The 26,586-nt window shown below is 54.6% G+C and overlaps 2 protein-coding genes across 9 annotated transcripts in view; one reads left to right on the top strand and one right to left on the bottom strand.

Annotated features, from left to right (window-relative positions):
• The window catches only part of KIFC3 (kinesin family member C3), a 58,931-nt gene extending 54,805 nt beyond the window's left edge, over positions 1-4,126 (top strand). For 4 of the 5 annotated variants that reach the window (XM_051974556.1, XM_051974559.1, XM_051974560.1 and 1 more), the window contains 3 exons: positions 278-412; positions 582-693; positions 2,155-4,126. In XM_051974556.1, coding sequence (XP_051830516.1) covers positions 278-412; positions 582-693; positions 2,155-2,180 — 273 coding nt within the window. In that variant the 3' untranslated portion in view covers positions 2,181-4,126. Of the gene's footprint in view, positions 1-277; positions 413-581; positions 694-2,154 lie in introns of those variants that run through there. The other variant, XM_051974557.1, reaches the window with a different exon arrangement.
• Positions 4,127-7,137: 3,011 nt separating this feature from the next.
• Positions 7,138-24,138, bottom strand: KATNB1 (katanin regulatory subunit B1). Of its 4 annotated transcripts, none has more exons than XM_051974555.1 (20): positions 23,938-24,138; positions 21,851-22,171; positions 18,813-18,943; positions 17,620-17,737; positions 13,972-14,072; positions 13,642-13,683; positions 13,002-13,085; positions 12,631-12,746; positions 12,014-12,085; positions 11,629-11,779; positions 10,664-10,851; positions 10,322-10,452; positions 10,169-10,219; positions 10,002-10,078; positions 9,793-9,912; positions 9,441-9,590; positions 9,059-9,135; positions 8,841-8,915; positions 7,909-8,025; positions 7,138-7,695 (listed from the first exon to the last, which is right to left on the bottom strand). In XM_051974555.1, exons 2-20 carry the CDS (start codon positions 21,888-21,890, stop codon positions 7,563-7,565), a joined length of 1,974 nt encoding a protein of 657 aa, XP_051830515.1. In that variant the 5' UTR covers positions 21,891-22,171; positions 23,938-24,138; the 3' UTR covers positions 7,138-7,562. The 4 variants fall into 4 exon arrangements, with proteins under 4 accessions (XP_051830515.1, XP_051830511.1, XP_051830512.1 ...); XM_051974551.1 differs by lacking the exon at positions 23,938-24,138 and adding an exon at positions 23,793-23,898; XM_051974552.1 differs by lacking the exon at positions 23,938-24,138 and adding an exon at positions 22,935-23,381.
• Between the last annotated feature and the right edge of the window lie 2,448 nt (positions 24,139-26,586).

The following is a 26,586-nucleotide window of genomic DNA, read 5'->3' as shown; positions in this document are numbered from 1 at the left end:
TTTCTTTTTGTAATTTCTAGAGCATATCTGTTACTATTGCTATTTTGATGGGGGTCTCTCTTCAAAGTACGAGACTCCCTCGCAGCCTCTTACCCTTTCTGGGAGATCCCAGACAACCACTCATTGTATGGAGACTGAAGAAGTTTCATGGCCTGGCTGACTGCCGAGGTCCCTTCCAACCCAGGGTTTTGTGGATAAATTTGGAATCTCCAGCCTTATGACCTGGCCTGACCTGGCTGCAGGGGCAGAGGGAATGAAAGCCTTGTGTCACCTGCAGGTTTCCCCAGTGGAAAAGAACACCAGCGAGACCCTGTGTTCCCTGAAGTTTGCTGAGAGAGTGAGATCCGTGGAGTTGGGCCCAGGGTCCCGGAGGGCTGAGCTGATGTCATGGTCTAGTCAGGAACACTTGGAGGTAACAGACACTGCCCCAGGACCACCCTCTTGGGGGGCTGGTTCCTTTTCTGTGGAATTTATCCTCCTCCATTTCATCCCTTCTGCTGGCTTTATTGTGCCCCGGGACAGCCCCCAGCTCCCTTGCCCTCACTCTGACCTGATTCCAGCTTTCCTTTTTCTCTTTCTAGTTTGAGGGAGGTCTAGTGCAGACTCCATCTTCTGCTCGATCCTACTCCTCTTCTAGTTCTGGGACTCCCATTAGTCGGTCCAGCTCAATCCGGAGAAAGTTGCAGACCTCAGGTGAGTACACAGAACCCAGGAGCCAGAAGCTTTCTCTCCTGCAGTCAGGACTTGTGTGTAGGGAGGTGATGATGAGGATGAGTGGGCAAGGAGGTCTACTACCACCTACTCATTGACCAGTCTTCCCAGATCATGGGAAAACAAGAGCCTCTCAATCACTTGGGTGACCTGATGCTGGGGAATCCTTTGAGAGCTCATAGAGATGTTCACTGACTAAGATGGTCTGGGGAAAGCTGGGCACAGACTTGGGACTGAACCCTAATTCTCATTGGGAAAAAGAAGTTGCATCCACTTCACCTACTAGTTGAGTGATTTGCCTTTGAACCCCAGTATGGAATGTACTTGTTCCATCAGTGACTGGGAGAATCCAAATGGCCCAGAATGTGCTTGTCCATCAGTGACTGGGAGAATCCAAATGGCCCATCCTTTTCCAGTTCCTCTCCCTTAGGACAAATTATTTTTATTATTAGAATCATGCTTTTAAATTTTTTTCAAGGCAATTTCATCTCCTTTCAGGAGATTGTTATCTGCCCATTTTGCAGATGGGCAAAGACAGGGCTGAGACCAGAAAGACCGAGTTCACTCAGGAAATGAGTTAAAGGGCCAGAGAAAGCCCAGGGTCGGGGGTGGGGGTGGGTGGGCCGGTCTGGCTTCTTGACTTGAGTCTCAATAGTCTTAGAGCAGCTGAAAGGGACCTCAGAGGCCCCCATTATACCAACGAGGGAACCTCAAGATGTGAGCTGACAGGGCTCTGTCAGAGGCAGAATTTAGATTTGGGTCTTGCTGACTTCAGTACCTTTGTACCATGGCAAGAAGAATGCATCAGTAGTAGGGCCTGCCTTTCCGGTCTGGGACATTGGACCCGGACTGGTGTCCTTCTGAATCCAGAAAGCGTATTTTTTGCTTTTGTTTTTATCCTGGGAAGTAGAAACCACAAAGTGTCAAAGGTGAAAAGACCCTTCCTGCCTTGGAAATTTTTCATCTTTCCCATCTGATGCTCAGAGGGCGATCCCACAAAGTCAGGGGCAGCTTGAGGGCTAAGGATTTTTCTGGTTCAGGACTCTCTCCCCGAGACCAGCAGGTCAGATCTGAAGCTTTTTGTCCCTGAGGAGGAGGGAGGAGAGGAATTTGAAATTGTTTTGTTGGCTTTGATTTCAGCCTGAAGCTGGGGGTGTGTCTGACATGTCCCTCGGTGAGTGTTTGGGGAGGATGGGGTGCACTTCTGGCCTCGCTGGTGAAAGTCGGCTTTGGTTTCTGCCTGGAGAGTGGATGCCGGAAGGCCCTTGGTCTCCCTGCTAGGATGCAGCCTCAGGGCTTCTGTCTTAGCTTTCTTTTAACGGGGTCCTGTCCTTTCCCTTCCCAGGCTCCCCAGGGCCTGCTTTGGGTGGCCACCAAGCTGGTGCGAGGCAGGGAACTGCTTGACCTTTGCTGATGCTTTTTCCTTCCTCCTTCCTGCTGTAGGGAAGATGAAGCCGGTGCCCGTGTGACACACCAGGGGCCACATCTGGGTGCCCAGTGCCGCGGAGATCCGAGGAAGAATACGGCATATTGCTCTCCACCTCCCTTTCCACCCAGAATCAAGGACCCTAATTGTGCAAAGACTGTTATTAGGCCCAGGAAGGAGAGAGCTTCTTTCTGCCTTAGACACTCTGCTTCTCCCCGGCCCTATCCCCGACAGATGTGAAGTTAGTTTTGAAGGAATCGGATCTTTCCCCAGCCCAGGCTTCAGAGAGCACAGATTGTGTGTGGGGGCCCAGTGGGCCTGGCTGGACCCTTGCACATCCCAGCCAGCAGGACTGGCCTCCCAGCCCTGAGTGCGGCTGCAAGCTTTTTAGGTCGCGAAGAGGCAACTGGCTTTGGGCTTTAAATTGGTTCACCTGGGGGGGTGTTAGAGCAGCTGGTGGGAGCAGGGACCCACCTTTCTGGTGGCCGACACAAGTGGTACACTCCGTGCTCTGGTTCAGACCTAATTGTGGATGGGGCGGGGGGGGCATTTAGGGGACCTTTGGGACGACCTGGGGGCTCTGTCTGCCTATTCTCTCACATCCCTGGGTCCCTCTCAGGCCTCAGTCCTGCTGACAGATCCCCGTGGGCTGGAACGGAACTCTGTGGCATTGGCCAGGATTTGCTCTTTGCGGGGTTTTTGGTTCAAATGTTCCCTAAAAGCCAATGTGCAAAAAAGTAAGCTCAGATCTCCCTGTGAGGGAGGAAAGCAGCTGAGAACATGACAGCACCAAGGAATTATCTTCATGTGTGGGCTGCCCTCCCATGGACACTCTCTAGCTGCACCTCAAGACTGGAGTGGACACTTCTGAGGAGGAAGGGGCTTTTCTCCACGGCGTAACCCTCTCCCTTTCCACAGTGACTCCTTATTCTAAGCCCACTGCCCTTCCCTGCTCCGCAGAGCTACCCACCTCCTTCCTTCTCCAGGCCCATCCATTCCCATGACTTGGTTTTCTGGATAGCTGGTAGGACCAAGAAGCTTCTCTGACTTCTCCTTGCCGTGTGGAGGGAGGGAGGCTGGGAACACCCAAGTAGGAACTCCACAACCAACCCAAGAACTTTGTGGGGCTTTGGAAAAGGCGCTTGGCTCTTCTCCCTTCCCTCTCCTGGCACAACACCCATTCTTTCTGCTTCCCAAGGGAATAATGCACTTTATGGAAAAAGACAATAAGACTTCCCCATCCAGTCACCTGGAGGGAAGAGATGACAGCAACAGGGACAGGCTGGTTCAGAAGGATGGGGCATCTGGGGGAAAACTGGCTTTCAAAATGAAGGTGGCTGTGGGCAGGCAGCCAGGGCAGTGTGCCCACAGCTGCAGGGAGGTCTGCCGAAATCCCAGGGAGGGGTTCATCTTACCCCAGGAGGGGGTTTCAGTCCTGAAACCTTAGCTTCCGCCTCACCTTCCCAGTTCTCTCGGGTTCATATTTGGTAAATCCAAGGGAGGGGAAGAGGGGCTGGAAACCCAAAACACAGAAGGGGGCAACAAGCTAAGCTCCCTCCCCGTGGGAAGCAAAAGTGTGAAAAGTGAATCTGTACATATCTGTGTATAAGTGTACATAGACACCGCTGGGGAGTTAATGGAATCGGCGGAGATATATTTTGTTTTTCCCCTTTCAATGGCCCCCTGGGCTGTTGCTGGACACGTATTTATATCTCTCAGAGGCTCGGTGCCCTCCGGCTCATTTTTTGGTGAAGTTTGGGACCCGGCCCTCCTGGAGGCAGAGAGGTCTTTGGGAGGGGATGGGGGGTGGCTGGGGCCCCACGTGTCACCATGTGGCCGCGGACACTTTCCGTCCATCTCAGATGCACTGATTTCTCTTTTCCCACTACAGCCCTTTTTAATGTTTGTCTCATATTTCCTAACCAAGATCTTTTGGAATATGAGCTGTTTTTACTGATTTTAATAAAGAGAGCTCTTTTGCACAAATCACATGGGAACTTACTTTAGTACAGCCATCTTCTCCTTTGTAGAAGGGGATTCGAGTTGGGGGGAGGCTGATAGCTGGGGGCCCCCAGCCACCATTTGACTGAAATATGAAGGGCAGGGCCCATGTAAGAATCTGATTCACTTGATTATGGACACTTGTCTCAATATATCATTTCCCCTAGGTGGAGAAGGGGGGGGAGGAGGTAGAGAGGAGGTGAGGGACACAGAGACCTATTTAAAGACTGGCCAGATTTTGTGAAAGAGACTCCTACAAAACTGGGAAGATTCTGTGGAAGACCTCATTGCATCTCTTCACCCTTAGGCTCAGAGGAGGGGAAACTAGCTGCATCTAAGTCACTTTTCTTCAAAGGTATCTTTTAATTTATCTCCATAATTAAACAACCACATTTGTTTCATCTCTAATCCACCCTGCAGCCAGGGGAATAATGGAATTGTCCTTTGTTGGGGCAGGTACTCTGATCCTCTGGCCACCTGTCCCCTTGCTTGCTTCCCCACCCCTCACTGGCTCCTGTCTGGTGGGCAGAGGGGCAAGGGATTAGCCCCGTCCAAACTGGGAACAGGTGTGGGAACTGGATCCCTCTCCTGGGAAGCCTGAAGGTCAGACAGCTGCAGGCTGAGCAGCAGGTAGGATGGATGTGTGGATGGTGCTGCCAGAGGGTTCCCCCCAACGCCTGTTCTCACAGCTGGGACCTCTAAAGGCCTGCTGATCACCCCCATCCCACAGTACCTGTCCGGGCCCAGGACGGCCACATGAGGTAGGTAATCCTCCCTGGTGATTTTTTCCAATTGGAAAAATTGGAACCAAGAATTAAAGCTGCCATACCCCCTCGGTTAGGCCCAAAGCCATATTGTAGAACTGGAAAGAACCAGAGAAATTAGTCTGTCGTCCAGTGAAGGAATTCTCTCGTGTCTAGCCTTGAACATTTTTAGCTGCAAGGAGCACGTCTCCCGAGAGTCTTTATTCACTGCTAGATGGCCCCGAGTGTTAGAAATCTCTTTAAAGTTGAGCTGAGCTCTGTAACTTCTGTCTACTGCTCCCTTTTCCACTTGGGGGTAATCCCTCTTCCATATTCCAGCCCTTTAAACACTTAGATTGCCACATTCTCCCAACCAGAGTCTTTAATTGTGGATCTCATAATCCTCAAAAGATCCTTACAGGACATTTCTTGGATACACTCCCTCTTACAATGGTGTGGCCAAGAGCTGAACGGTATTCTGGGTATGGCCTAACCAGAACGGAGCATTCTCTGCCATTCTATAAACGACAGCCAGATCATTCGTCTTTGGCCGTTTCGAGCCCGCTCCGTGAGGCACTTGGCTAGGGATGGGTCCATCTTTCTGTAAGCATCTTATTTAACCCATCTCAGGCTGATTGTCTCAGTTGGCTGAAGCCCCAGGCAAAGGTGGTCAAATATGGGATAGATCTCCTTCACCATGGCTCTGCCAATGTGCTTTCAAGTTCTATCCAATGGCCCTTCCTTGGGACACTCAAGGGCCGAGGTCAGACGGATTACTGACCTCAGGAGCTAATCCGATTTGTGGCATCTCAGAGTCTGGCTGAGACCCTTAACCTGCCGCAGTTGTCCATTCAGCAAATAGCTGCAGGCCGGATAATTCCTTAAGCATGAAGGTGACCCGGTCCCAAGAGGAAGTGGACGTTTGTCTGCCCCGCTTCAGATGGACTGTACCGGGGATGGGGACGAGAAAAGGAAGAGTACGTGCACTGGACAGCCAGCTTTCATCCCTAATGAGCAGCAGAGACCCGGCCCCATCAAACCTGGAATGTCCAACAGGGCTGTGGAAGGCTTCTGGGGCTCCCCCATATTGTCACTCTTCTTCCCCCCCCCCCCCCCCGGGCTGTCCAACAGTTCTATGAATTCCTTATTTGCTCCTAAAATGGCCTGAGTTGTGCTGGTGTCACTGGTGAACTTCACCGTGAGAACCCTGTGTCCCTCCCCCCCTCCCTCCCCCCCACCCCCATAGCTCCTGCGGACTGAGATGCCAGGAAGGGAAGCAAGGGGACCCGTGCCCCCATCCTAGCTCCTGCTCCGCTGCCCCTTCAGGACCCAGGGTCAGGCTCCGGGCCCAGTCCGGGCTGCCCACCCAGTCCTGCCTAGGCGCTCTAATGCTTAGCCCGAGCCTTCGGCCGGCAGTGCCCAGTGTTTAAGCACCAAGGCCAGCGGGAGCTGCGGGGATCAGACCCTAAGCCAGCCCCAGTCACGCAGGCCCCAGATGGGCAGCTCGGAGCCAGGGCTTCTCTGGGTCTGCTCTGGCCACGCAGGGGGATGGGTCAGTGGGCCCAGCATCAGAGGATCTCTGCTTTAGAGCCCTCCCGCCCACCCTGGGCATCTGCAGCTTTGCATGGAGGGGTTTTAAGTTTTAAGCGGTGAGAGCTCAAGGTGGCCCCGGCACACGTGTGTACACAGATGGAGGGACGCCTCTTCCCACTACGTCTCTCTGGCCCTTCTCATGAGAGAGGACCAGCAGCAAAAGGGAAGCCCCAGGACGGGGAAGGCTGGGTCTCGGCCTCCCTCTGGTGGTCAGAGCGCAGTCCTACACTGATTCGGCTCGGGGGTCAGGGGGACTTATCCCGCTGGGGGGGGGCCGGTCCTGCCAGGAGACTGATCCTATCAGGGTGGCGGGTCCCACCAGGGGGTGATCCTGCCAGGGGGCCATTCTGACTTCACACCAAGCTCCAGGGGGGGCCACCCTGACTTCACACCAAGCTCCAGGGGGGCCACCCTGACTTCACACCAAGCTCCTTGCCAATGCTCTGGGTCCTCAGGGAGGCCCTCCAGCTATTACTGCCCCCCAGCTTGGGGGTTAGCCGTGGTAGAGCCAGGATCAATGGCTGCTGTGCCCGCCCGCCCGGCTGCTGGAGTCCTCAGGGGCAAGCTTCCAGACCTCTCCCCAAAGGAGCCCAGATCCAGATTTCATCCAGAGCCCCTCTACATGACGCCCTCCAGGCCGGCCCGGAAGGAGGGAGAAGGGGCCAAGTTGGACAGCTGTTTATTGGAGAACAAAGTCATTGCAGGAGCCCCCGGCTGGCCCCTCTCCTCCCTCTGCAGGAGCCGCGCAGAGCTGGGAGCCCGCACCGCTGGCAGGGAGTTTCTGAGTGCCGTGTGGACGCCGGGGTGGAGGTCCGAGTCTCTCGGGACAAAGCCCACACGGGTCCCAACCCAACAGACGTGGCTGGGCCCCAGAGCGGGTCCGGGACGGGGAGAACGGAGAGGCGACGTTGAGTGGGAGAGCCGGGCTTCCAGAACCTCTAAGCCTGGGGGGCGAGGGGCAGGAGGGGGGTTCTCTGCCTCGAGTCCCGGCCCAGCCCCGTCCCCTTCTGTGTGTGGAGGTCCTGGGGACAGGCTGAGCAGGGGCCGGGCAGAGGGTGCGCGTGCGAGCCCGGGGATGTGCTGGTCACTCAGTCCAAGGGGGCCATGAGCAGATGCAGCTCCCGGAAGGCACTGCCGTGGCGGCCGCTGAGGCCGGACTTGGTCTTGATGAGGTGGCTGATGTTCTTCAGCTGCTTGTAGCACAGCCTGCACTTGTGGAGTCTGGGGACAGGAGGACTTGGGTGAGGGAGGCCGGGCCCCGCCCCCTGGCCAGCTCCCATCACCCTCCCGGGAGGCCCAGGGAAGAGGGGCAGTAGGAGGAATCCCCAATGGGATTCCTAGAGCTCCTCCTTTGGTGTCCTCCTAGCCCTGCCCAGCTTCCTCTGCCCAATCACCCCATCTAGCCCCCATCTAGCCCCCCTTCCAGCTCCTCACCTCTCCTCTCGGCTGATGTCCACCCCCACTGAAGGCGGGGCAGCCAGGATGTCTGTGATCAGGGGTAGAAACCGCTGCAGGATCAGCTTTAAGGAGGTGCACCCCGTCTGCACGTAGCTTTGGGGAGAGATTCAGAGTCAGGGGACTGGGCCCCGGTGGGCTCCCAAGGAAACCCACTTGGGGAGAGGCTGTGGAGGCTCTCAATCACAAAACGAGAGATTGGGGGCCGCAAAGGACTGGCCTCTGCTCCTGGGGGGGTGAGGAGGGGGAAAGGGAGAGTCGCGCTATGGGCTAAGCCAGCTTTTCTGGCTCCTGGGTGACGGGGCTGTTTCACAGAACAGGGGAAGGGGCCTCCTAGTCTTAACTCGGGGAACAGAGCACCGGGCAGTCAGGAGGACCTGGGTTCAAACACAGTCTGACTCACTCGCTGTGACCCCCTGGGAAGTCATCTCACCTTCCTGCCTCAGTTTCCTCCTCTATAAAATGAACAAGGGAAGGAAATAGCAAAGCACTCCAGGATCTGTGCCAAGAAAACCCCAAATGGGGTTTTTCATGGAGTCGGACACGACTGCGGTGACCGAGTGCCCCGGGATTTCAGGTACCCGCAGGGCGGCAGAGAGCGGATCTCACTCGGCTGGAGGCAGGGGGAGCCAGCTGTGGCTGAGAAGGGTCCCTCCTCTCCCCAAACCACACACTTTGTAAGCCAAGCCTCCCAAGTGAAAGGCACAGAGGCTGGGGCTGCTCTAGGGGGACCCGCCTCCACATGCTGCCTCCGGCTCCAAGGGGGCAGGAACTCCCCAAAGAATAGGGCGGGGTCAGCCAGAGACTCCTGATAATGGGGACAAGGGGCCAGGGAGAGTGTACACATGGTGGGGCAGGCCTGTGGGTGCCTGTGTGTGCGCGTGAGGGTGGGTGGGATGCTCGGCCTTCACCTCTCATATTTACTCTGAAGCAGCTTCTCAATCTGTGGGAGGACAGTGGTGCAGAGGTCCAGTTTCCAAAGAGACCTGCAGGATGAGAGAGCAGCCAGTCTGAGGCCCCCGCCCTTGCCGGGCCCCTCGTCCTTGCCGGGCCCCTCGTCCTTGCTGGGCCCCCGCCCACGCTGGGCCCCTGGTCCAGTCCCTGCCCCGGCGCGGGCCCGGGCACTTACGCTTTCTGATTCACTATGTTGAGGAGGTCTACAACCACGGACAGGTCATTGATGGCCACGGCTGAGTCCACGGATGTCTGGGGAGACAGAGGCGTGGCCCTGGTGTCAGGAGCTGCCTGGGCCTCTGAGTCCCAAAGCAAAGCCCTGGTGAAGCCCCGAACGCCCCTCAGAAGCAGGTTCCTCCATGCAGTGTATGACTACAAAGGGCCCCAGAAAGAAGCATTTTCCATCCAAGTCCCTGGATGTCCCCAATCTACGCATGGGCCTGTGGAGCTTCGAGTTCAGGCCCACCTGTCTGGTTCTGGTTGGGCCCCGCCAGAACCCCCCAGGCTCAGTGGTGGAGCAGCCCCCGGTGAACCCCTCAGCTAAAGGCCCTCCTTGCCTTGATGTCGCCCGTGGTCCAGACGGCCCGCACCGTGTCCAGGTTCTTATGACGGCTGGTCAGAACCACACACATGGTATCGTGGCCCTTTCGGATTTGGGACATGGCATCTTCATCCACCATCTCTGACTGGTTGGGCATCTTCACGGCCTGGGCAGAGGCAAAAGGCTGGTTGCTGGGCTGTGTGCAGGAGGAGCTGGGCCTGGGTCTCTGGCTCCTCCGACCCCAGCGGGTGCACGAGGCCCGGGGCCGGAGCTGGGAGGGCCCATCCTCTCTAAGGTGAGTGCGGGCCCCATGATTACTCCCCCCGCCCAGGCCCTGAAACCCCCCTGGCTGTGCCCACTTTCCTTACAGGTAGGAAGTCGGAGGCTTTGAGCCCGATGGGCTCATTTCTGGCAGCAGGAATGACAGCAGGCTCAGCTTTGGGCATTGGGGTGGAGGTGGCAACGGGAACCCTGGGCACAAAGTCAGACTAGAGGGGAGAGAGGAGCAGTGGGTGTCAGGGCGGATCCCTCCCTCCCCCCTCGCCACCCGGCCCGGCCCCAGGCCCCCAAGACGTACGTTTCCTCTGTTTGGCATCGGGAGTTGGACGTCCATGGCCTGGCTGGGCTTGGACGCCTCCTTTGCTATGGCCACGTCTGGGGAAAAGGACAAAGATTCTCTGAGCTCACACTCGGAGGGGCTTGGGGGAGTGAGGGGGGAAGGCCGCCACCCTCCCCCCCACTCACCGTCCTCTGGAGGGGCGGGGAATGGCTCACTCCTCTTGGGTGGGGTCCGACCTGCAGAAGTAAAGTGAAGGGGTGGAGGGAGGCCAGGCCCAACTCCCAGAGCAGCCTTGCTTTCGCCTCGGCCTCTCTGGCCGCCCGGGGCCCGGGACTCACTGATGCTGTTCTTGGGCTGGAAGATCTCCTTGTAGTCCTCGGCGTTCTGGATCTCGGCCCGGGATTCCCGCTCGTCACGGTCATCCTCGCTGCTGGGGCTCCGCCTCTCGCTCTCCGAGTTCTGCTTCACCCTGACGTACCGGGCCGGGGGGAGGGGGAGGAGGCCGAGGGAGGAGGGGAGAGAAGATGGGAGAGGGAAGCCTTTGGGTGAGGCCGGCCTCCCGGCCTCTGCTTTTCTCAGGGAGCTCAGGGCCACACGTGGCCCGGCACCTGCTCAAGCCTGTCCCCTGGGAAGAATCCCCCTCTGCACCTGGCCCAGGGCGCCCCGGGCTCCCGGCTCACCTCTGGGGTTTGCTGCAGGCTGTGGCCGGCCTCTCGTAGCCTCGGCGGATGGTGGAACCGGTGGGTGTGGGCTGAGCTACGGGCCTGCTGTCCTGCACTGGGTCTTGCACAATAGTCCCAGACCTTGTGACCCGGTTCAGATCCACCACGTAAGAGGAAACATTGCTCTGGGCAAAGGAGACGCCGATCTGGGCTCAAAGAAACCAGAATGTCAGCATTGGAAGGGCCTGTGGAGACCAGGCAGCCCGAGCCCTTCCCTTTCGATGCACGAGGTGAGGGAGCCCCTGGCCTGGGGAGTGGGGGCCCGGCGAGCTGGCACCTCCTGGTCCCTGGGCGGCCCCATGCCCGGACACTCAGCTCAGTCTCTCCCTGGATGGCTTTTCTAAACTGGCAAATGCTGGCAAACTATCACTAGCCCCACGGACACAGGCTCCAAATCACAGACAAGTGGAGAGCCGCACACGAAGGCCCGGGGTTCCGCCTGGCAAAGCTGGCCCAGGAGGGCTCGGCGGCACTTGGTCGGGCCACGCACTGGGGATGACTGCCCAACTTATACCGGCACCACGACCCTGTGCAAACACACGCCTGAAGGCCTTCAGAACCGGGATCAGTGTCACAATGGAGGCCCTGATGGAGCCAGAGGCAAGGGACTGGCCCTGGGGCAGATGGGAGCGGAAATGTCTGGACATGAAAGCGCAGGAGCCTGGACTGCTCGACTATGCGGGTTTGTGACAAGGGTGCTTGGGTGTTTTTCCCCTCAATGAGGTGAGCAGGTAGGAAAGGAAAATAGGGTTTTTAGTTTCTTTTTAAAATTAGATTTAGTTTTAAATATATATATATAAATAATGATGGGGAGGGCTGGACCTAGTGCTGTCTAAAGATGGAGCCATTAGTTCCACCGACTAGACTCGGCTCCAGTCACGGCTTGGACTGTGGGAAGGCGGCCGCCCGCGGGCTGCACTCACCAGCTGGTTGTTGCAGGTGGTCAGGTCGGCCACCTTGCCCCAGTTCACCAGGACCACGTCAAAGCAACGCTCCGGTTCCCAGCCATACACCCGGAGGGAGTCTTGACACCCGCTGTACAAGCAGCAGCCGTCAGGGTTGAAGAGTATACTCCTGGCAACAGACAGGGAATGGAGAAGGGGGTCACCCAGGAGCCACTGGGAAACCACTCCTGCCACCCAAGGGAGATTCTGGCCAAGGCCCTCAGAAGCCCAGGGTGGTTCTGCAACAAGCTTTGTCTGTGCTCAGCCTGAATCCCAAGGGTCCAGAAGGGCCTAAATCTGCCTGACGAGGGACCGAGGGAGCCTCATCTCCCAAAAGCCCGACGCTGAGGGCACGCCCACATACCTGACAGGCCCAGGTTCCCCTTCGATGCAGCTGACCACCTGGAACTTCTCCAGATCCCAGAAGCGGATTGTCCTGCAAGAGGAAACGATCCCCAGGACATAGGTAGGCTTGTCCCTAGCCCTATGTGGGGGTCCTTCTCCTAAAGAACTTCTAAATGGCAATAAATCACAGGGACCCAGACTTTCCCAAAACATCTGTCTAGGGATGGAACCAGAGACAGCAGAATATGGGCCTGGGAGTCAAGCACACCCAGAGAGAGACTTCCTCCTGGCAGGCTCCACAGGGGAAGCAGAGAATGAAAAAAGCGCAGGTTGAGGGCTCACAAGGTACAAATGCACCTGAAAGGCCTGGGGGCGTGTAACAAATAGAAAAGCCAGGAGGTAAGAAGCCGGAAGACCCATTCAAAGGACTTTTAAAGCTGTGTCAGACTTAGCCTGCCAATTGCTCTTTCATTTGGACCCCTCTGGACAATAACCAGAAAGGCCCTGGCTCCCAGGGGAAGTCCCTGCTCTCCTGCTCCAAAGTGTGCCCCAAATTCTCAGCAGAAGAGGGAGGTTACAATGGCATGAAAGGCTGCCCTTCCCAGGGCGAACCCCTGCCATGAGGGCTCTGCTCACCTGTCTGCACTGCCAGAAGCCAGGAGGTACTCATTGGGGTGAAACTCTACCACGTTGACGGGCCCCGTGTGTCCCAGGAACTCGGACATCATCTTCCCCGCAGTCAGATCCCAAAGCTGGGGAGATGAGAGAGAGCCAGGCCTGAGCATAGAACTCACTGAGGGGTGTTCAGCTACCTCCTCGTCTCTAGGTTGGGACAAGGTTCGCGCACAGAGCACGGAAAACCTTGGATCAGAGAGATAATCTGTCCCACAGAAACACTGGCATCGGCCTAAGGGCAAACAGGCTCCACTGGGCCCGGGCAGGAGACTACAGAAATGACCCGTCGTCCCAACTCTGAGCTCATGCAAGAAGGGGGGGCCGGGATCTACCTTCACGCTGTGGTCATCTGCAGCAGACGCTAACCATTTCCCATCGGGGCTAAACCGGAGACATCTGACGGCCTGAGTGTGCCCCTGAAAGAGAAACAAGCCTGTTCAAGAGGCCGGCTGAGGAGGCGTGGCAGCAGCACCCACACTTCCCATTTCTTTTCCGTGTTGGATATGTTGGGAACAGAGAAATGCTAAGTCCTGATGAGTGGCTGGCCATGTTAAAGGAGAGGGAGAAGTCGGAGATGATGTGGAGGCCGCTAATCTAGGGGACCCCAACGGTGGCCGTGCCTTTGGCAGAAATCGGGAGTCTGCTTGTGATGAGAACCGACTTGAGAGGAACAAAAGGAAGGCCCGGGGAGGGAACGCGTGTCCTCAGCCGGCATTTGTGTGGCCGCCTCCTGCTCGGTTCAGTAGATGAGAATGGAAGAGGAGGTGGATGCTGAGGAGCTCCAGGCCTGTGTCTGGCAAGGGCTGGGCACAGGCAGGACAAGGGGAGGAAGTAAAGCCAGGGAAAGGGTAATGTCCAAGGAGAGGCTCAAGGGCCACCTCTTCCACTTTTCCCTTAACCAGATGCCTGCTCTCCTCCTCTGCCCCAAAACACAGCACAGTTCTCTCAGTTGTATCAACAACGACCTCATACCTTATACCGGAACACACAGCCTTTTCTCCGTATGTCCCAGAGCTGGGGAGAAAAGAAGCAGAGGGGAGGTCAGGAGGGTGGGTGGTCAAGGCCACAGACTCAGCAATAACAATACCTAGAAGGGGACTGAGTCTGGCTCCTAATCTAGGAACAAGTTCTGAGGTCGGGGCTCCCCCTTTCCCCCCATGATCAGCCCCAGGAGTCAGGGGGAGGCCATACTGAGAGGCCAGAAACAGTGCCCTCATCTGGGAAGCCTTCTGTCTTCACCACGCTCCCAACACTGAGGGTCACACAAGCGAGCTATGGGGTCTCCATCGGTGGTTGCCTTACCTTAATGTTTGTATCCTGAGAACCAGAGGCTACAAACTCCCCATAGGGATGGAAGTCCAGGCTGCAGATGTTGGCTTTATGCCCCATTAAGGTACGAAGAACTGCCAAGCGGGAAGACAAGAGAATGGGATGTGGGTTTTGTTGTCTGACAGAACACGAGGGCAGCTGCTTCTGCCAGGACGGGTGAAAGGCAAAGCAGGAAGCCAGCCCGCAGCGCTCGCTCCCTGTGTGCCCGTCATCCGTGCCCATGCTGCTGGGAGAGGAGCCTCTGTGAGCCCCTTGGTTTTCAGGGGGAAGCTTCCTGTTCAAGGCTCTGGGGCAGCAGAAGGGACCAGGATCCCTAAAGCTCTCGGCCCAAGGGATCCTTTCAAAAGTCTGGCCTCGCTGGGGGATCCCTCTGACAAAAGGCACCAATTCTTGGGAGAGTTGTTTGGACAACATTAAAGAAACTTTACTCTGTTTTAAGAGCATGATAAATGAGCCTCGGGGTCACAGACACACTTATCCAAACCCTGATCCCGTGACCCGTCTTTATAGTCTTTAATCTTCTCCACTGCGTTTTTCCCTTTTTAAGAATGATCAAGCAGCATTCTGAAGGAAAACCAGCAGGCCTCCATTGCAAGAGACAGAAGGAGCCTGATCAGCGGCCAGAGCCTTTCCGTCAGGCTGCAGTGAAGCCGCCTATAAATTCTCAGCCGCTGCTGCCTCACTGTGCGCTCTGCCTGGCGTGTTATAAAGCCTGTTTTCTGAAGGGCATCAGTGTACCCCACCGGGCGCCCCTCGAGCCAGCCCCGGGGATCCCCTGGCCTCGGCAGGAAGCAGGTTTGTGGAATCCTTCAGCACCTGATGAGAAGTAGGGTGCCCCTCACTCTGTGGGAGGGTTTAGAGGGTATCTGTAGACCCTCTTAGAGGGAAGGGATGAGCTGGCTTTCAGCCACTTCCTCCAGGCTGCCATGCTCTCACAGGGCCCGGCCTAGGAAGGCCAGCCCACTGCTGGGGACGAGGGCTCCCTAGAACACGCTAACATCTCAGTCCCCGATGCAGCTGCTAGAGGCTTGAGGGCCTGGGCAATCCCGGTAGCTTCTGCCATGGCCTTCTCTGCCTCGAGGAGGAAGTTTGCCCAGCAAGTAAAGGGTAAGCACTACAGCCTGTGAAGGCCCCACTCTAGGGAGAATGAATTCCAACTTTTCAACAATTCAAACGAGTCTCTTCTGCCGTTGTGTTCCAAGTAGTGCTGCAAACCCTGACGTCAAACTTGGAGAGGAGCCTGGCAGACCCTCCACCTTCTGCAGATCAGCACATCTGCTTGGGAGGTCTGGGGGAATGGGCCAGGCCCAGGTCTCAGAGGGGAGTCCCTTGATGAATGTCCTGCTTCCTCTGAGGCTGCTTCCCGATTTTCCTGTCTCTATCTTGTACCTAGATGGCTGCTGCCTCCCCCCATTAGGACGTGAGCTCCTGGAGGGCAGACTCCCAGTCTTTGCCTTTCTTTGTGCCCCAGCACTTGGTACAGTGCCTGGCACACTGAAAGCCTTTAATAAAAGATCTTTTAACTGACTTGCTACCTTGCTTGCAGCTTTTCAAGGCATTTGTTCCCCCAGCAGAGTGTGTGTGTCCGCCATGAATTTAGTCCGGAGGGATGAGGGAACAGGATGGAGTCGAATCCAAGTGGCTCACCTTCTAGCTCCACTCCCTCAAAACAAATTATTCTTGTTACCGCTTCCTGCTTTTTAAGTCTTTTCAGGGCATTTTTGTATGCCATTTTTGTATGCATGACCTGCTCTGATTCTCATCACAAGATACTTTCACAAGAGAGGCTGCTGTCCCCACTTTGTGGATGATGAGGCTGAAGCCATCCAGTCCAAGGAGTCAGTGAAGACGGGCCTTGATGGTGGCCTCTTGTGCTGCTGGCACCCCATCCTGGCGACTGAGTTCTGGAACAAGCCCAGCACTAGCTCCTTGATTCCCTTTTTCCTTTATCTCCTCAAACATAAACAAGCCCCTCCATTTGCTCCCCCACCCTTCCCTGGGGGACCTTCTGTTTAGGATGGGGGTCTGGCCTTGTGTCTAGTGTTCCCAGAAACTTACAGGCTTGTGTGGCTGGTGAAGGATAATTGGGGCACACAACACTCCCCACTCCTCAACTCTGCAGTGGGGCTTCAGGCCCCACCCCCAAAGCTTCTCTTTCTTAACAGGGCGTCTCAGAAACCGGGCTTCCCTCACCGTGAGCCTGAGTAAGGAGATCCCAAGGAGGGCTGGAGGCTGTGCGCCATTACTCCTGATGCAATGGCTTGGTGCAGAGCCGCAAGACCAGTTCGTTGGGATGCTGTACTTTACAACCACCATTTGTTCTTGCCATCTGATGGGTGTTTCTCCAAGAGGGTTGGGAATTAAGCCTTCCAAGCAGTTCTCTGTTCTTGAGCAAGAGCAGGTTTTCAAAATGGTAACAAGACAGTCAGCCGCCTTATGGTCTACAATTGTTGCTGCTCCATGGCGGAGATGAAAAAGGGCATTCGGCCAAAGGCACACGAGGGCAGCTTTCGTGGTGGGCAGGGAGCCATGAGAGGAGACAGAATGCTGGAAAGAAAGCCATTTGAAGCCTATGTCCCGGCTCTGAACTTGGAGCCATTGGGGTGCTGGTTGGAAGTGCTTTTACAATAATTTAGTTACATCAGTATATAATATATACTGTTGTTTATGTGTATATAATCTCCATTTTATATACAGATATAATATATATAGTTGTTAGGTCAATATTCCACAGAAATGCAAATGAAATAGAAAAATAAACAATACGGGCAACAACACTCTCATGGCCTTTTCCCCTCCTGCCTTTTCTGACTAAAATCCAAATCATTTTGAATAATTATCAATTAACGTTAATTAGCTATCACAAGCTATCTTGTGGGCAACTTTTCCCAGCACCTGGGGAGCACATGGCTAACTATCGATGATACGTTTCCCCCAAGAGTCCATTTTTTTCTTCCCTTTCTTTCTTTTCCCTCTCTTTCCTCCATTCCTTTTGCCTTCCATTTAAATCAATGTTTGTTTAGGAGCTACTGTATGTAATGTACAACATAGGAAGAAAAATATGTCACAAGAGCTTGATAAATCAAGTGTTCTAAGAGAGCAGGGGAAAGCGAGATCCCTTCTGGCTTGGGAGAAAAGGGCAGGACCAGGGACTAAAGGAGGAAGGGGCATCTGGTCTGGGCCTTGGATAGGATTCTGGCAAGCCCAGATGGGGCAGAGGGCTTTCCAGGGCGGGGGCCAATATACTGAATGACAGGAATGTAATGGGAAGAACAACCAAAATGCCCATTGCTGTTGTACGTCACCAGGCCCTGGGTAGAAGGTGAGCCTGGTCCCCGCCTGCGTGCTGCTCAGAACTGCTTGTGTGCCATCTCTGGCTTAGGGGCACTGGGCCCTAAGAGCCTGGCCTGGCTCTGGGCCCTCGATCAGGGGATCTGGTCCTTCATTCTCCTCTTGTGGCAGAGGCAGCCAGACAGTCCTTAAGCCTACAGAGTTGACTGCTTCAATCAACCTTTCACCAAGACTTCTGGGAGGAGCCTTCTCCAGCTACATGAAGCCATCGGACTCTCAATGGGAACATAAAGACAAAAACAATGGAGAAAAACAAGGGCCCAAACCTACTTTTGGCAGCTTCCAGGTCCCAAACGCGAATGGAGCCTGACTGGGATCCGGCCACAATGAGCTCCTCGGGGGTGTTGAGTCGGACGCTCTCCACGGGTGACGTGTGGCCAGTTAAGCTCTGTGGATAAAAGACAAGTGGCCTAGAGGAGCAGCACTATTAGAATGAAGGGCCAGAGCCTTCTCTTGGTTAAGCAGAAACAGTGCGGACCTGAGGAGGTGGGGCTGGAGTCCTAACTAGGCCTCTGTGGCTCACTTTTGGGAAGATCACCTTCCTTTGCCTCGGTTTCCCCAACTCTCAAAGGGGGGACAGTGTCATTTCAGATGATTTGATCCTGTTGCCCTCGCTTACTTACTGCTCTTCACATGTGACCCTTTTAGCCCAAAGCAGTCAACGCAGACCCTGGTCCTTCTCCATGCTCCCCTCACACCCTCGCACGCCCCCTGGAGACTGCGCTCAGAGCCGGGACGAAGGCTTCCAGCACCTGGCCTATCCCGAGCCAATGCTCCAGGGGGGGATGAATACTGCTGCAGCATGCGGGCTCCCCCTGGTATTACCTGGTCCCCGGGATGCTGCTACCACCCTGACTGCAGTGTCCGGCTCTGCCGTGCTCCCCAGGGGCTCACTTAGCACAGACTGTGAGAAAGTCTTGTTTGGGAGATGAGATTCTCACAGGGCTCAGAGCAGGTGAGAGCCATGGCCGTAAACTGGGACCCCAGGAGATGAAGGGCGGCAGCCCATGCTCTGTCTCCAGCACAGTGCCGAGGCAGCCTCAGGCTAGATGAGGAAGCGGGGCTGATCCTGCTATTCTGCCCTCTGCTCTCACTACGTCTTTCTCAGGATCAGAGGTTCTAGCGCATTATGTAGCTCAATCCTGTCATTTTACATTGGAGGAAACTGAGACCCTGAGAACCTGAATGGCTTTCCCAAGGTCACATTGGTGTAACAATGGAGCTGGGACCCTGGCCGGGTACTCGGCCTCAAGCCCTGCGCTGCGGGCCTGCCTCCCGTCTCTGCGGTTCTTGGCGCATTGGCTCTCAGGCCCCAGGGGGCCTAGGTGGGCATCTTCCCCATTCCCTTGGAGTCACTTAGGAGAAGAGCAGGAATGCTGAGATGACTAGTGCTTCCAGTCTGGGGGCGCGCCTGCTTCCGTGCCCCTCCAGGCCCTGCCTCCCCCCGCCCTGGCGCTGCTTACCATGATGCAGTTGGGCTTGTTCACTGACCACAGGTTAACCCGGCAATCATCTCCTCCTGTTGCTAAAAGCCGTCCCGAGCCTTTGCCCAACACCAGGGAGGACACATTGCTGGCGTGGGCCACAATTTCCTCTGCAGAAGGGGATGGAATGGAAGAGACCAATGTCATTGGAAGCTTTGTGCCTGGGGCGGGGAGCCCCCCAATGCCACCTGTTCCCCATCAGCTTGGGGCCCAGAGACCCCAGCCTCCCTCATGTCACTGAAATGCTTGTGGGAAGAAGGCTCAGGGCTGGGAAGAGGCTGGGATTCCCATGCCAGACAACAACTGAATGGCTGCCATGAGGCTGCGGGTGCAAGAGAGACGGGGAAGGAAGGGACCCCAAGGATCCCCTTTCCAGCCACAAAAGGCGCTGACATCCATCTTCAAGGAAGGAGAATGGCCCAGTGGCTGGGGGTGGTCTCAGGGTGAGAAAGGCCACTATTTCTGTGTAACCTCCAGCGAGCTGCTGCCTCTCTGGGCCTCCATTTCCTACTCTGTGAAATAAAGGGATGAGCTGAGGGGGGAGGGGGAGGTCTCCAAATTTAGAAGAATGACCCCATTACTGATCCTCACGGAATGCCTACAAACCGGGCAATCCAGGAATTCTTGTTACTGAAGATGAGGAAACGGCCCCAGATGGGCAGGAGCAGCCCCAGGACAGGAGGTCAGAGGCCTGGAAGGCCGACCCCTCATTCTAAGGAGAAGGAAGCTGAGGCCCAGGGAGGTGATGGGAATAAAGTGGGGAGGGGAGGAGGGAGGGAAGAGGGAGGCTATTCTGGGGGAAAGAGACGCCTGATGTGGGCTGCAGGGCGGGGCTGCAGGCAGGCGGCCTCTGTGCTGCTTTCATGCCTTAATGTCCTGGGAGGCAGGGTCCCCAGGGAGCTGTTGCAGCAGGGCCTGTCTGGGCCTCCCAGGGTCTCAGGGCAGGGCTGTGTCCAGCCTTCGGGAGCTAAGTTTTCTGTTTTTACGACAGGTCTTGAAAATCATGGTGGGGAGGGCAGGCGGGGTGTGCCCCGGGAACGTGGCCAGACATGCACGCACCCTCTGCCCCGGATCCCCTGGGACCGGGGAGCCCCCTGGGCTGCTGACAGCACAGGAGGGCAGCCTGCTCAGGTGAGGATGGCCTTGGGGACCTCAGAGTACACTCCTGCACAACAGCATCATCTAGGAAGTAGCTACAAACTGCAAGAAGGGACAGGGCACCAGGGGCAGGCCACATGGGCACCGAGGGCAGGGCCATGTGGGCTCTGAGGGCAGGGCTGCATGGCACCTAGGGCAGAGCTGCGTGGGCATTGAAGGCAGGGATACATGGGCATGGAGGGAGGGCTGCATGGGCACCAAGGGCAGGGCCACGTGGGCATTGAGGGAGGGCCGCATGGCACCTAGGGCAGGGCTGCATGGGCACCGAGGGCAGGGCCGCGTGGGCATTGAGGGAGGGCCGCATGGCACCTAGGGCAGGGCTGCGTGGGCACCAAGGGCAGGGCCGCGTGGGCATTGAGGGAGGGCCGCATGGCACCTAGGGCAGGGCCGCGTGGGCACCGAGGGCAGGGCTGCGTGGGCACCGAGGGCAGGGCCACGTGGGCATTGAGGGCAGGATGCTGGGCTCTGGGCCCCTACTCGGTTTGGGCCTTCTCCACATTCCCTGGCACCCCATATGGGTGCCCTGGGCTCCCGGCCTCTCCCACTGAGGATAGCACCCTGAGTGGTTCCTCTTCAGGGGCCTGATGTCACCAGCCAAGCTGTCATGGCCATCCCTTTCTAGCTCCTGCCTGGGGACCAGTTCTGCTGCTGAGTGATCTTGGCTCAGTCACGTCCCAGCCCTGGCCTCAGTATTCCCTGCTGTAAAATGGAGCTGTCGGCTGGGTTTCAGAGCCTCTCCTCCTCCTGCAGCTGCACACACCTCCTAGAGGCCCAGGCAGTGACTCTGCAGGAATGGGGGAGGGGAGAGGGAGGCGAGTGCTGCATTGAGATTAGATGGTCATCAGGAAAAACAGCCTCTCGGCCTGGAATGACCGACTGGGCGCTGCAGGGGACAGAGCTGAGCAGGAAGGGAGGGCGCTCCTGAGCTGGGAGGGGCCCGGGCGGCAGGCACCCAGTCAACAAGAAAAGTGATGGCTTAGCTGTCTGTGGAAAACAGCAGTGATGTCACCCACCAGTGCCCGAGAGAGGAAATCGGCTGCAAGCCCAAAGCAAAGCGAGGCCCGCCTGCTGCCACCTGCTGTAAGCCAGCCTCCAGTCGGCCACCCCGGCCTCCCGGCCTACATTAAAACCTCATCACATCTGCTGGGGTGTGACTAAGGTGAGGGCCTGCCCTCCGGCACTGCCCCGGACCCCTCTGACAGGCAAAGGTCAGCCAGGAGCTACGGCCAGAGCAGAGAAACAGGGAGCTGCGTCACCTCCCCATGAGAAGGGGAAGGGGGGAGTCCCAGGCTTAGATCCCCACTGCTGCCTTGGCCTCTGGTCCCTGCAGTCAGAGCCCAGGGCAGGTCCTGTCTACCTTGGACAGTTGTGGCTCTAGGGGCTCCTGGCTAGTACCTGAGTGCCGGGATCACTGACCTAGAGGCCAAGGGGGAGTGACCTGCCTAAGCTTATACGGTCTGTAAGCAGCGGCCCAACCCACAAACTCTGGTCTTCACCTCCAACTCAACTTTCTGTCTTGCCACCATCCCGGCAATACAACAGCAAGCAATATTCCAGGAGCCCGACCATGGGAACAAGGGGGTCTCATGCTGCCGTGTCTGGCAGCAGAAAAACAAGCCTTATTTCTAGTACAAAAGTCCCCTAAGGGTTGAGGAAAATCATAGAAGGCATGTTCTTTGATTCATTCTGTCTAATTTTGGTCCTATTAGTCTTAATTCAAAATCCTTGGGCCATTAAGAAGGGTCACGGGGGGACTAACATGAGCATCCCACTGGAACACTCCATTCCCCAGGGGACAACAGGTGGCTAAGATGTTAAATAAGCAGACAGCAGGAGAAAAAGAAAAGCAAGAGACTCACGTAGCTTCCATGCGGTCTTGGTAACAACTGGGGTTGCCATTTTTGTAGCCAGTTCCTTTCAGTTGGCGTGTACCCCCAAACCAACCAGAAAGGATTGCAAGGGGAGCTCTCCACTTCCCCAGTGGGGTGGGGGAAGAACCCCCCCAGATTCAAGTCTCAAGTTGGAGCGTAGTTTCGACACATCCAGGCAGAGACAATTCCCTGTTTTGTGGCCCTTTGTTAAGTCCTGTTTTATGACATCCAAGCAAGCAGTTTGTGTCTGCCAGCATACATCCCAGACCATGGAGAATCAGTTTTGGTCCATTGTAGAGTTATCTTAATCTGAAAAAAAAAACCCACTTACATTAACCTGACATAGTATGAGCAAGGGCAAGAGCTTTTGTTCTAAAGAAAAAAATCCCCAACACAAACCAACCTTAATAAAAACTTTGGCTTGGGGGAATGAGGTACGCCGAGTGGTGACACTGTTCATTTCAGCAGTGGCACCCAAAGAGTGGGTTCTCTTAAATATGATAATTTTGATTAGCAATAAATAAGTGGGTGCTTGTGAAATCTTCAATGTGACTACAAGGAGACGACACCATGCTTGTTTCCCAACATGAAACAAATTCAGGGAAAGGCCCAATGTTTACAATGGCAAAATCCAAAGCCCTAGAGATCCTGCCCTACTCCTCCCTTGCAGCAGGCTGAGAAAGCCAACACGCGGCAGTTAGAGCAGAAAGACCTTTTTCTGGGGGTTATTTCAAAACAAAGACACGATGGAAGCAAGGGAGGCGAGGCCTCATGGGTCACAGGGGGACTATCTCCTTGTAACAGAATGAAGGAAGCCCATTCTGCCAAATCACCTACTTTCCCATTACTGTCCCAGGACCCTCTCAATGTGTTCACTTGGAATAAAGGGCTGAGAACCCCAAACTGGACACCCCAGCTGCCAAGCTCTCCCCGCCCTCCCCAGCCACGCCGGCCGAGTTCATTCAGTCCCCTTTCCCTCCTCTACCACGATACTCACGCCTTCCCCCTCCCTCCTTTATCAGTCGCTCCTCCATTCCCTTCTTTTCTCCCAACCCCCACTATTCTCCCCTACCTTCCTTCTGCCCTTAAGTGCTTCCTTCCTCCCGTCCACTTCCATCTTCTCATTTCTTCTTCCACTTCCCTGTTTATCTCTTCATTCTGCTTTCCATCCTTCCTTCTCCCATTATCCCGCTTCACTCTCCATTCTGTCCCCATTGTCCTCCTCCTTTCTCTCTTCGGTCCCTCATTGTCTGCTTCCATTCTGCCCCCATTCTCCTTCTGTTCCTCCTTTCTCTCCATCACCTCCCCCAGACCTCCCATTCTTGCCTCTCAGTTCTGTCCCTCTTCCTTCTTCCTCCACATCCCCGCCCTCGAAGCCCTCGTTTTGTCCCCAGGTCTGTCTCCTTCTTCTCCTCATCTTTCTGATCCCAATTCTGTCCTTTCTTCCTCTTTATTCCATTCCCCCATCCTTCTGTCCGATTCCTTCCTTCCTTTGCACCCCATCCCCCACTACCTCCAACCTTCTGTCCCTCTCATTTTTTCCTTTCCGTTCCATCCCCCATCCTTCTGTCCCCCAGTTCTGTCTCTCCAGTTTCTTCCTTTCCGTTCCATCCCCCATCCTTCTGTCCCCCAATTCTGTCCCTCTTCCTTCTCCTCCCTCCCATCCTCCATACCCTCTTCCTTCGGTGCCCCGGCCCCGCCCCCTCAGGTCCCCCTCTTTATTCTTCCCCCCTCCCCCAGGCACGCGCCGTTTCCGTTCCTCCCGGACCGGGGGTTGGTGGGAACGGGGCCAGGGCCGGGCCGGGGGAGGCCACCTGCCCTCGACCTCTCGCGGCACCCCGGTCCCGGTTCCGCGGCTCAGGGAGGCACGGATCGGATCGCCCCCCGCCCCTGCGGGCCCACAATCCCCAGCCCTCGCCCCCTGCTACACCTGCGGCGGCGGCAGCGGCGGCTGCTCGGATGGTGGAGGATCCGCTCCCAGCGCGGCCCCCACCTGACTCCATCCTCCGACCTGATTGGCCGCTGCTTGACAACCGACCCTCACAACAAAACCTCCGGCCTCCGTCCCCGCCTACCTTTGCCTTCAGGCCAATCAGCCGCCGTCGATGCCACGCCTCCTGGAAATCTTCACCAATCAAAATAGGCCCTTGTGCCGCTCTCTCTCATCACGGCCCCTCTTTTTTACTTATTTCGACTAATCACAATGAAAGGGAGTTCGAGGTCCTCCCTCCCCGGTTTACGGTGAACCAATGTGCTCCTGCGATTTCTTAAGTCCCGCCTCTACCTCGGAGCTCCATCCCTCCTGGTCCCTCCCCCATCACCTTCCTCCCCATTCTCATTTACGTTTAAAAATCTGCGGCACGCCTCTAACGGCGTCCGCACCAATCCCCTTAGCAACCAATCAGATTCTAACCAATCACAGATGTTATTGTTGAGAGGCTGGTCGCGTCTCAATCAATAGAAAGAGCCCTAAAAAGAACCGTGAAGTCGCTGGGCTGTCATGTTGATTTTGGGCAAATCTGGGGCGAGACCCTTCCCCCTTCTCCCATACCCTGATGTCTTAGACTCCTTGAGTCTCCAAAAGCGGTGGTCGCTTTTCCACTCCAGTCCTGGAGCCCAGTGTCACTAGGACGAGCCAAGTGTTCAAAGTCATTCAGAAAGAGATGCTTCATTGGTCGTAGGGTTTTAGAGCTGGCCAAGAAGTTGGAGCTCTAAATCCACCTCGCTTTAACAGATGAAGAAGGGAGGCCCAGAGAGCCCAGTGCCAGGAAGGCTGGGACAAGCCTCCCATACATACATATAAAATCTATCAGATGTCTGTTAAAATATATTGATATAGATCCATTCTATATCAATTATATGATCCATTGTAGGTCAATAATATATAGATCCATTCTATATCAATTATATGATCCATTGTAGATCAATAATATATAGATCCATTCTATATCAATTATATGATTCATTGTAGGTCAATAATATATAGATCCATTCTATATCAATTACATGATCCATTGTAGATCAATAATATATAGATCCATTCTATATCAATTACATGATCCATTGTAGATCAATAATATATAGATCCATTCTATATCAATTATATGATCCATTGTAGATCAATAATCTATACATATATTAAAGAAGGAAAGCGGGAACTCGTTGAGAGAGAGAATGGCGCCACAAATTGTAGCCTGTGAATGGAACGGAATATTCCTTCCGAAGAAATAGTGAGATGAAGATGGCAGAGACACCTAGGACAACTTGTATACACGGATGCGGAGTGAAATGGCGAAAGAACAACAATCAATGCAACGAAGAATCATGACCAGAGACTGAACCGGCCAAATGTGCCTCAACTTCTCAGAAAAGTGATGGACTGAACACAGGGGTGGCTCTCACACGTGGCCAGTCTGTTGCTTTGTTTCGCTTTCTTAGAGGGAGGATCATGTTTGGGGGAGGGGGGAGAGAGAGTCATTGGAAAAAGAACAGTGACATAAAAAAGAAGACATTAATAAGACATTTTTTTAAAAATTCATGGGGTGGGAGAAGGGGGGAAGGTGGGCAACGAGATGGTACAGTGGATAGAGCTGGCCCTGAAGTCAGGAGGACCTGAATTCAAATCCAGCCTCAGAACTTAATGCTTCCTAGCTGTGTGACCCTGTGACTTCACTTAACTCCAATTGCCTCAGCCAAAAAAAAAAATCATAGGAAACTTTAACTTTATTAACCTGTTTCAGATTTTATCAATCAACAAGCTTTTATCAGGCCCTTATTATATGTCAGGAAATTTGCTAAAAACGAAGAATACAAGGACAAAAGTGAGAAAAAAGTCTATGGGATTACAAAACCAAACAAAAATAAAGCCCTGACTTCAAGAGGTTTATATTCTTTTTTTTTGAAGAATACAAGGACAAAAGTGAGAAAAAAAAGTCTTATGGGATTACAAAAACAAACAAAAATAAAGCCCTGGCTTCAAGAGGTTTATATTCTTTTTTTTTTTTTTTTTTAACATGTGTACATGCTGCACATATTGTGATTATATTTGCTATATATAATATACACAAGAGAATATACTAGTAATAGGGCAGGACTTTAGGGATCAGGAAAGGCTTAAAGACAATGATATGCTGAGTTTTGAAGGAAATCACAATTTTTTTTTGCATTCTAAAAGGCCCAGGCAATGAGAAAGTACACTTGAGGCATGGGGGATGACCAATGAAAAAGCATATAGACAAGATGAGAAATTATGTGTGTAGAAAATGTGCATCAAGAAGTGCTAGGAGGGAAGTAAAATTTAAGAAAACTGGAAAAGTAGGATGAGGGGACATTGTAAAGAGATTTAAATAACAGAAATATTTGACCCAGAGTTTATAGGAGGAGCAGGTAGGTGGGGCAGTGGGTAGACAGTGTGGGGCTTGGAGTCAGGAACATGTAAGTTTAAATCTGGCTTCAAACACTAGCTGTGTGACCCTGGGCAAATCACTTCATCTCATTTGCCTCAGTTTCCTCATTTGTAAAATGATCTGGAGAAGGAAATAGCAAACCCATTTAGTACCTGGGCCAGGTACGTGGGTCATTACTAAATAATAGAGTTTATTTAAAGGAATAATATGATCAGAACTACACTTCAGAAAAATCACTTTGGAGAAAGTAGGGAGAGACTCAAGGCAGGCAGTCCACATAGAAGGTATTGTAATAGTCTGGTTATGAAGACTTGAATT

Source organism: Antechinus flavipes, chromosome 2, assembly GCF_016432865.1.
Source record: "Antechinus flavipes isolate AdamAnt ecotype Samford, QLD, Australia chromosome 2, AdamAnt_v2, whole genome shotgun sequence".
Classification (NCBI taxonomy): domain Eukaryota; kingdom Metazoa; phylum Chordata; class Mammalia; order Dasyuromorphia; family Dasyuridae; genus Antechinus; species Antechinus flavipes.
The sequence above is the reverse complement of the archived record's forward strand: the minus strand, read 5'-3'. Positions and strand labels throughout refer to the sequence as shown.

Coding starts and splice junctions, on each gene's coding strand:
- KATNB1 (XM_051974555.1), bottom strand. CDS start 21,890: ATGGCAACCCCAGTTGTTACCAAGACCGCATGGAAGCTAC. Junction 12,086..12,630: donor GCTTCTGGCAGTGCAGACAG/GTGAGCAGAGCC, acceptor TTCCTCTTGCAG/GACAATCCGCTTCTGGGATC. Junction 11,780..12,013: donor GGGGAACCTGGGCCTGTCAG/GTATGTGGGCGT, acceptor GTCTGTTGCCAG/GAGTATACTCTTCAACCCTG.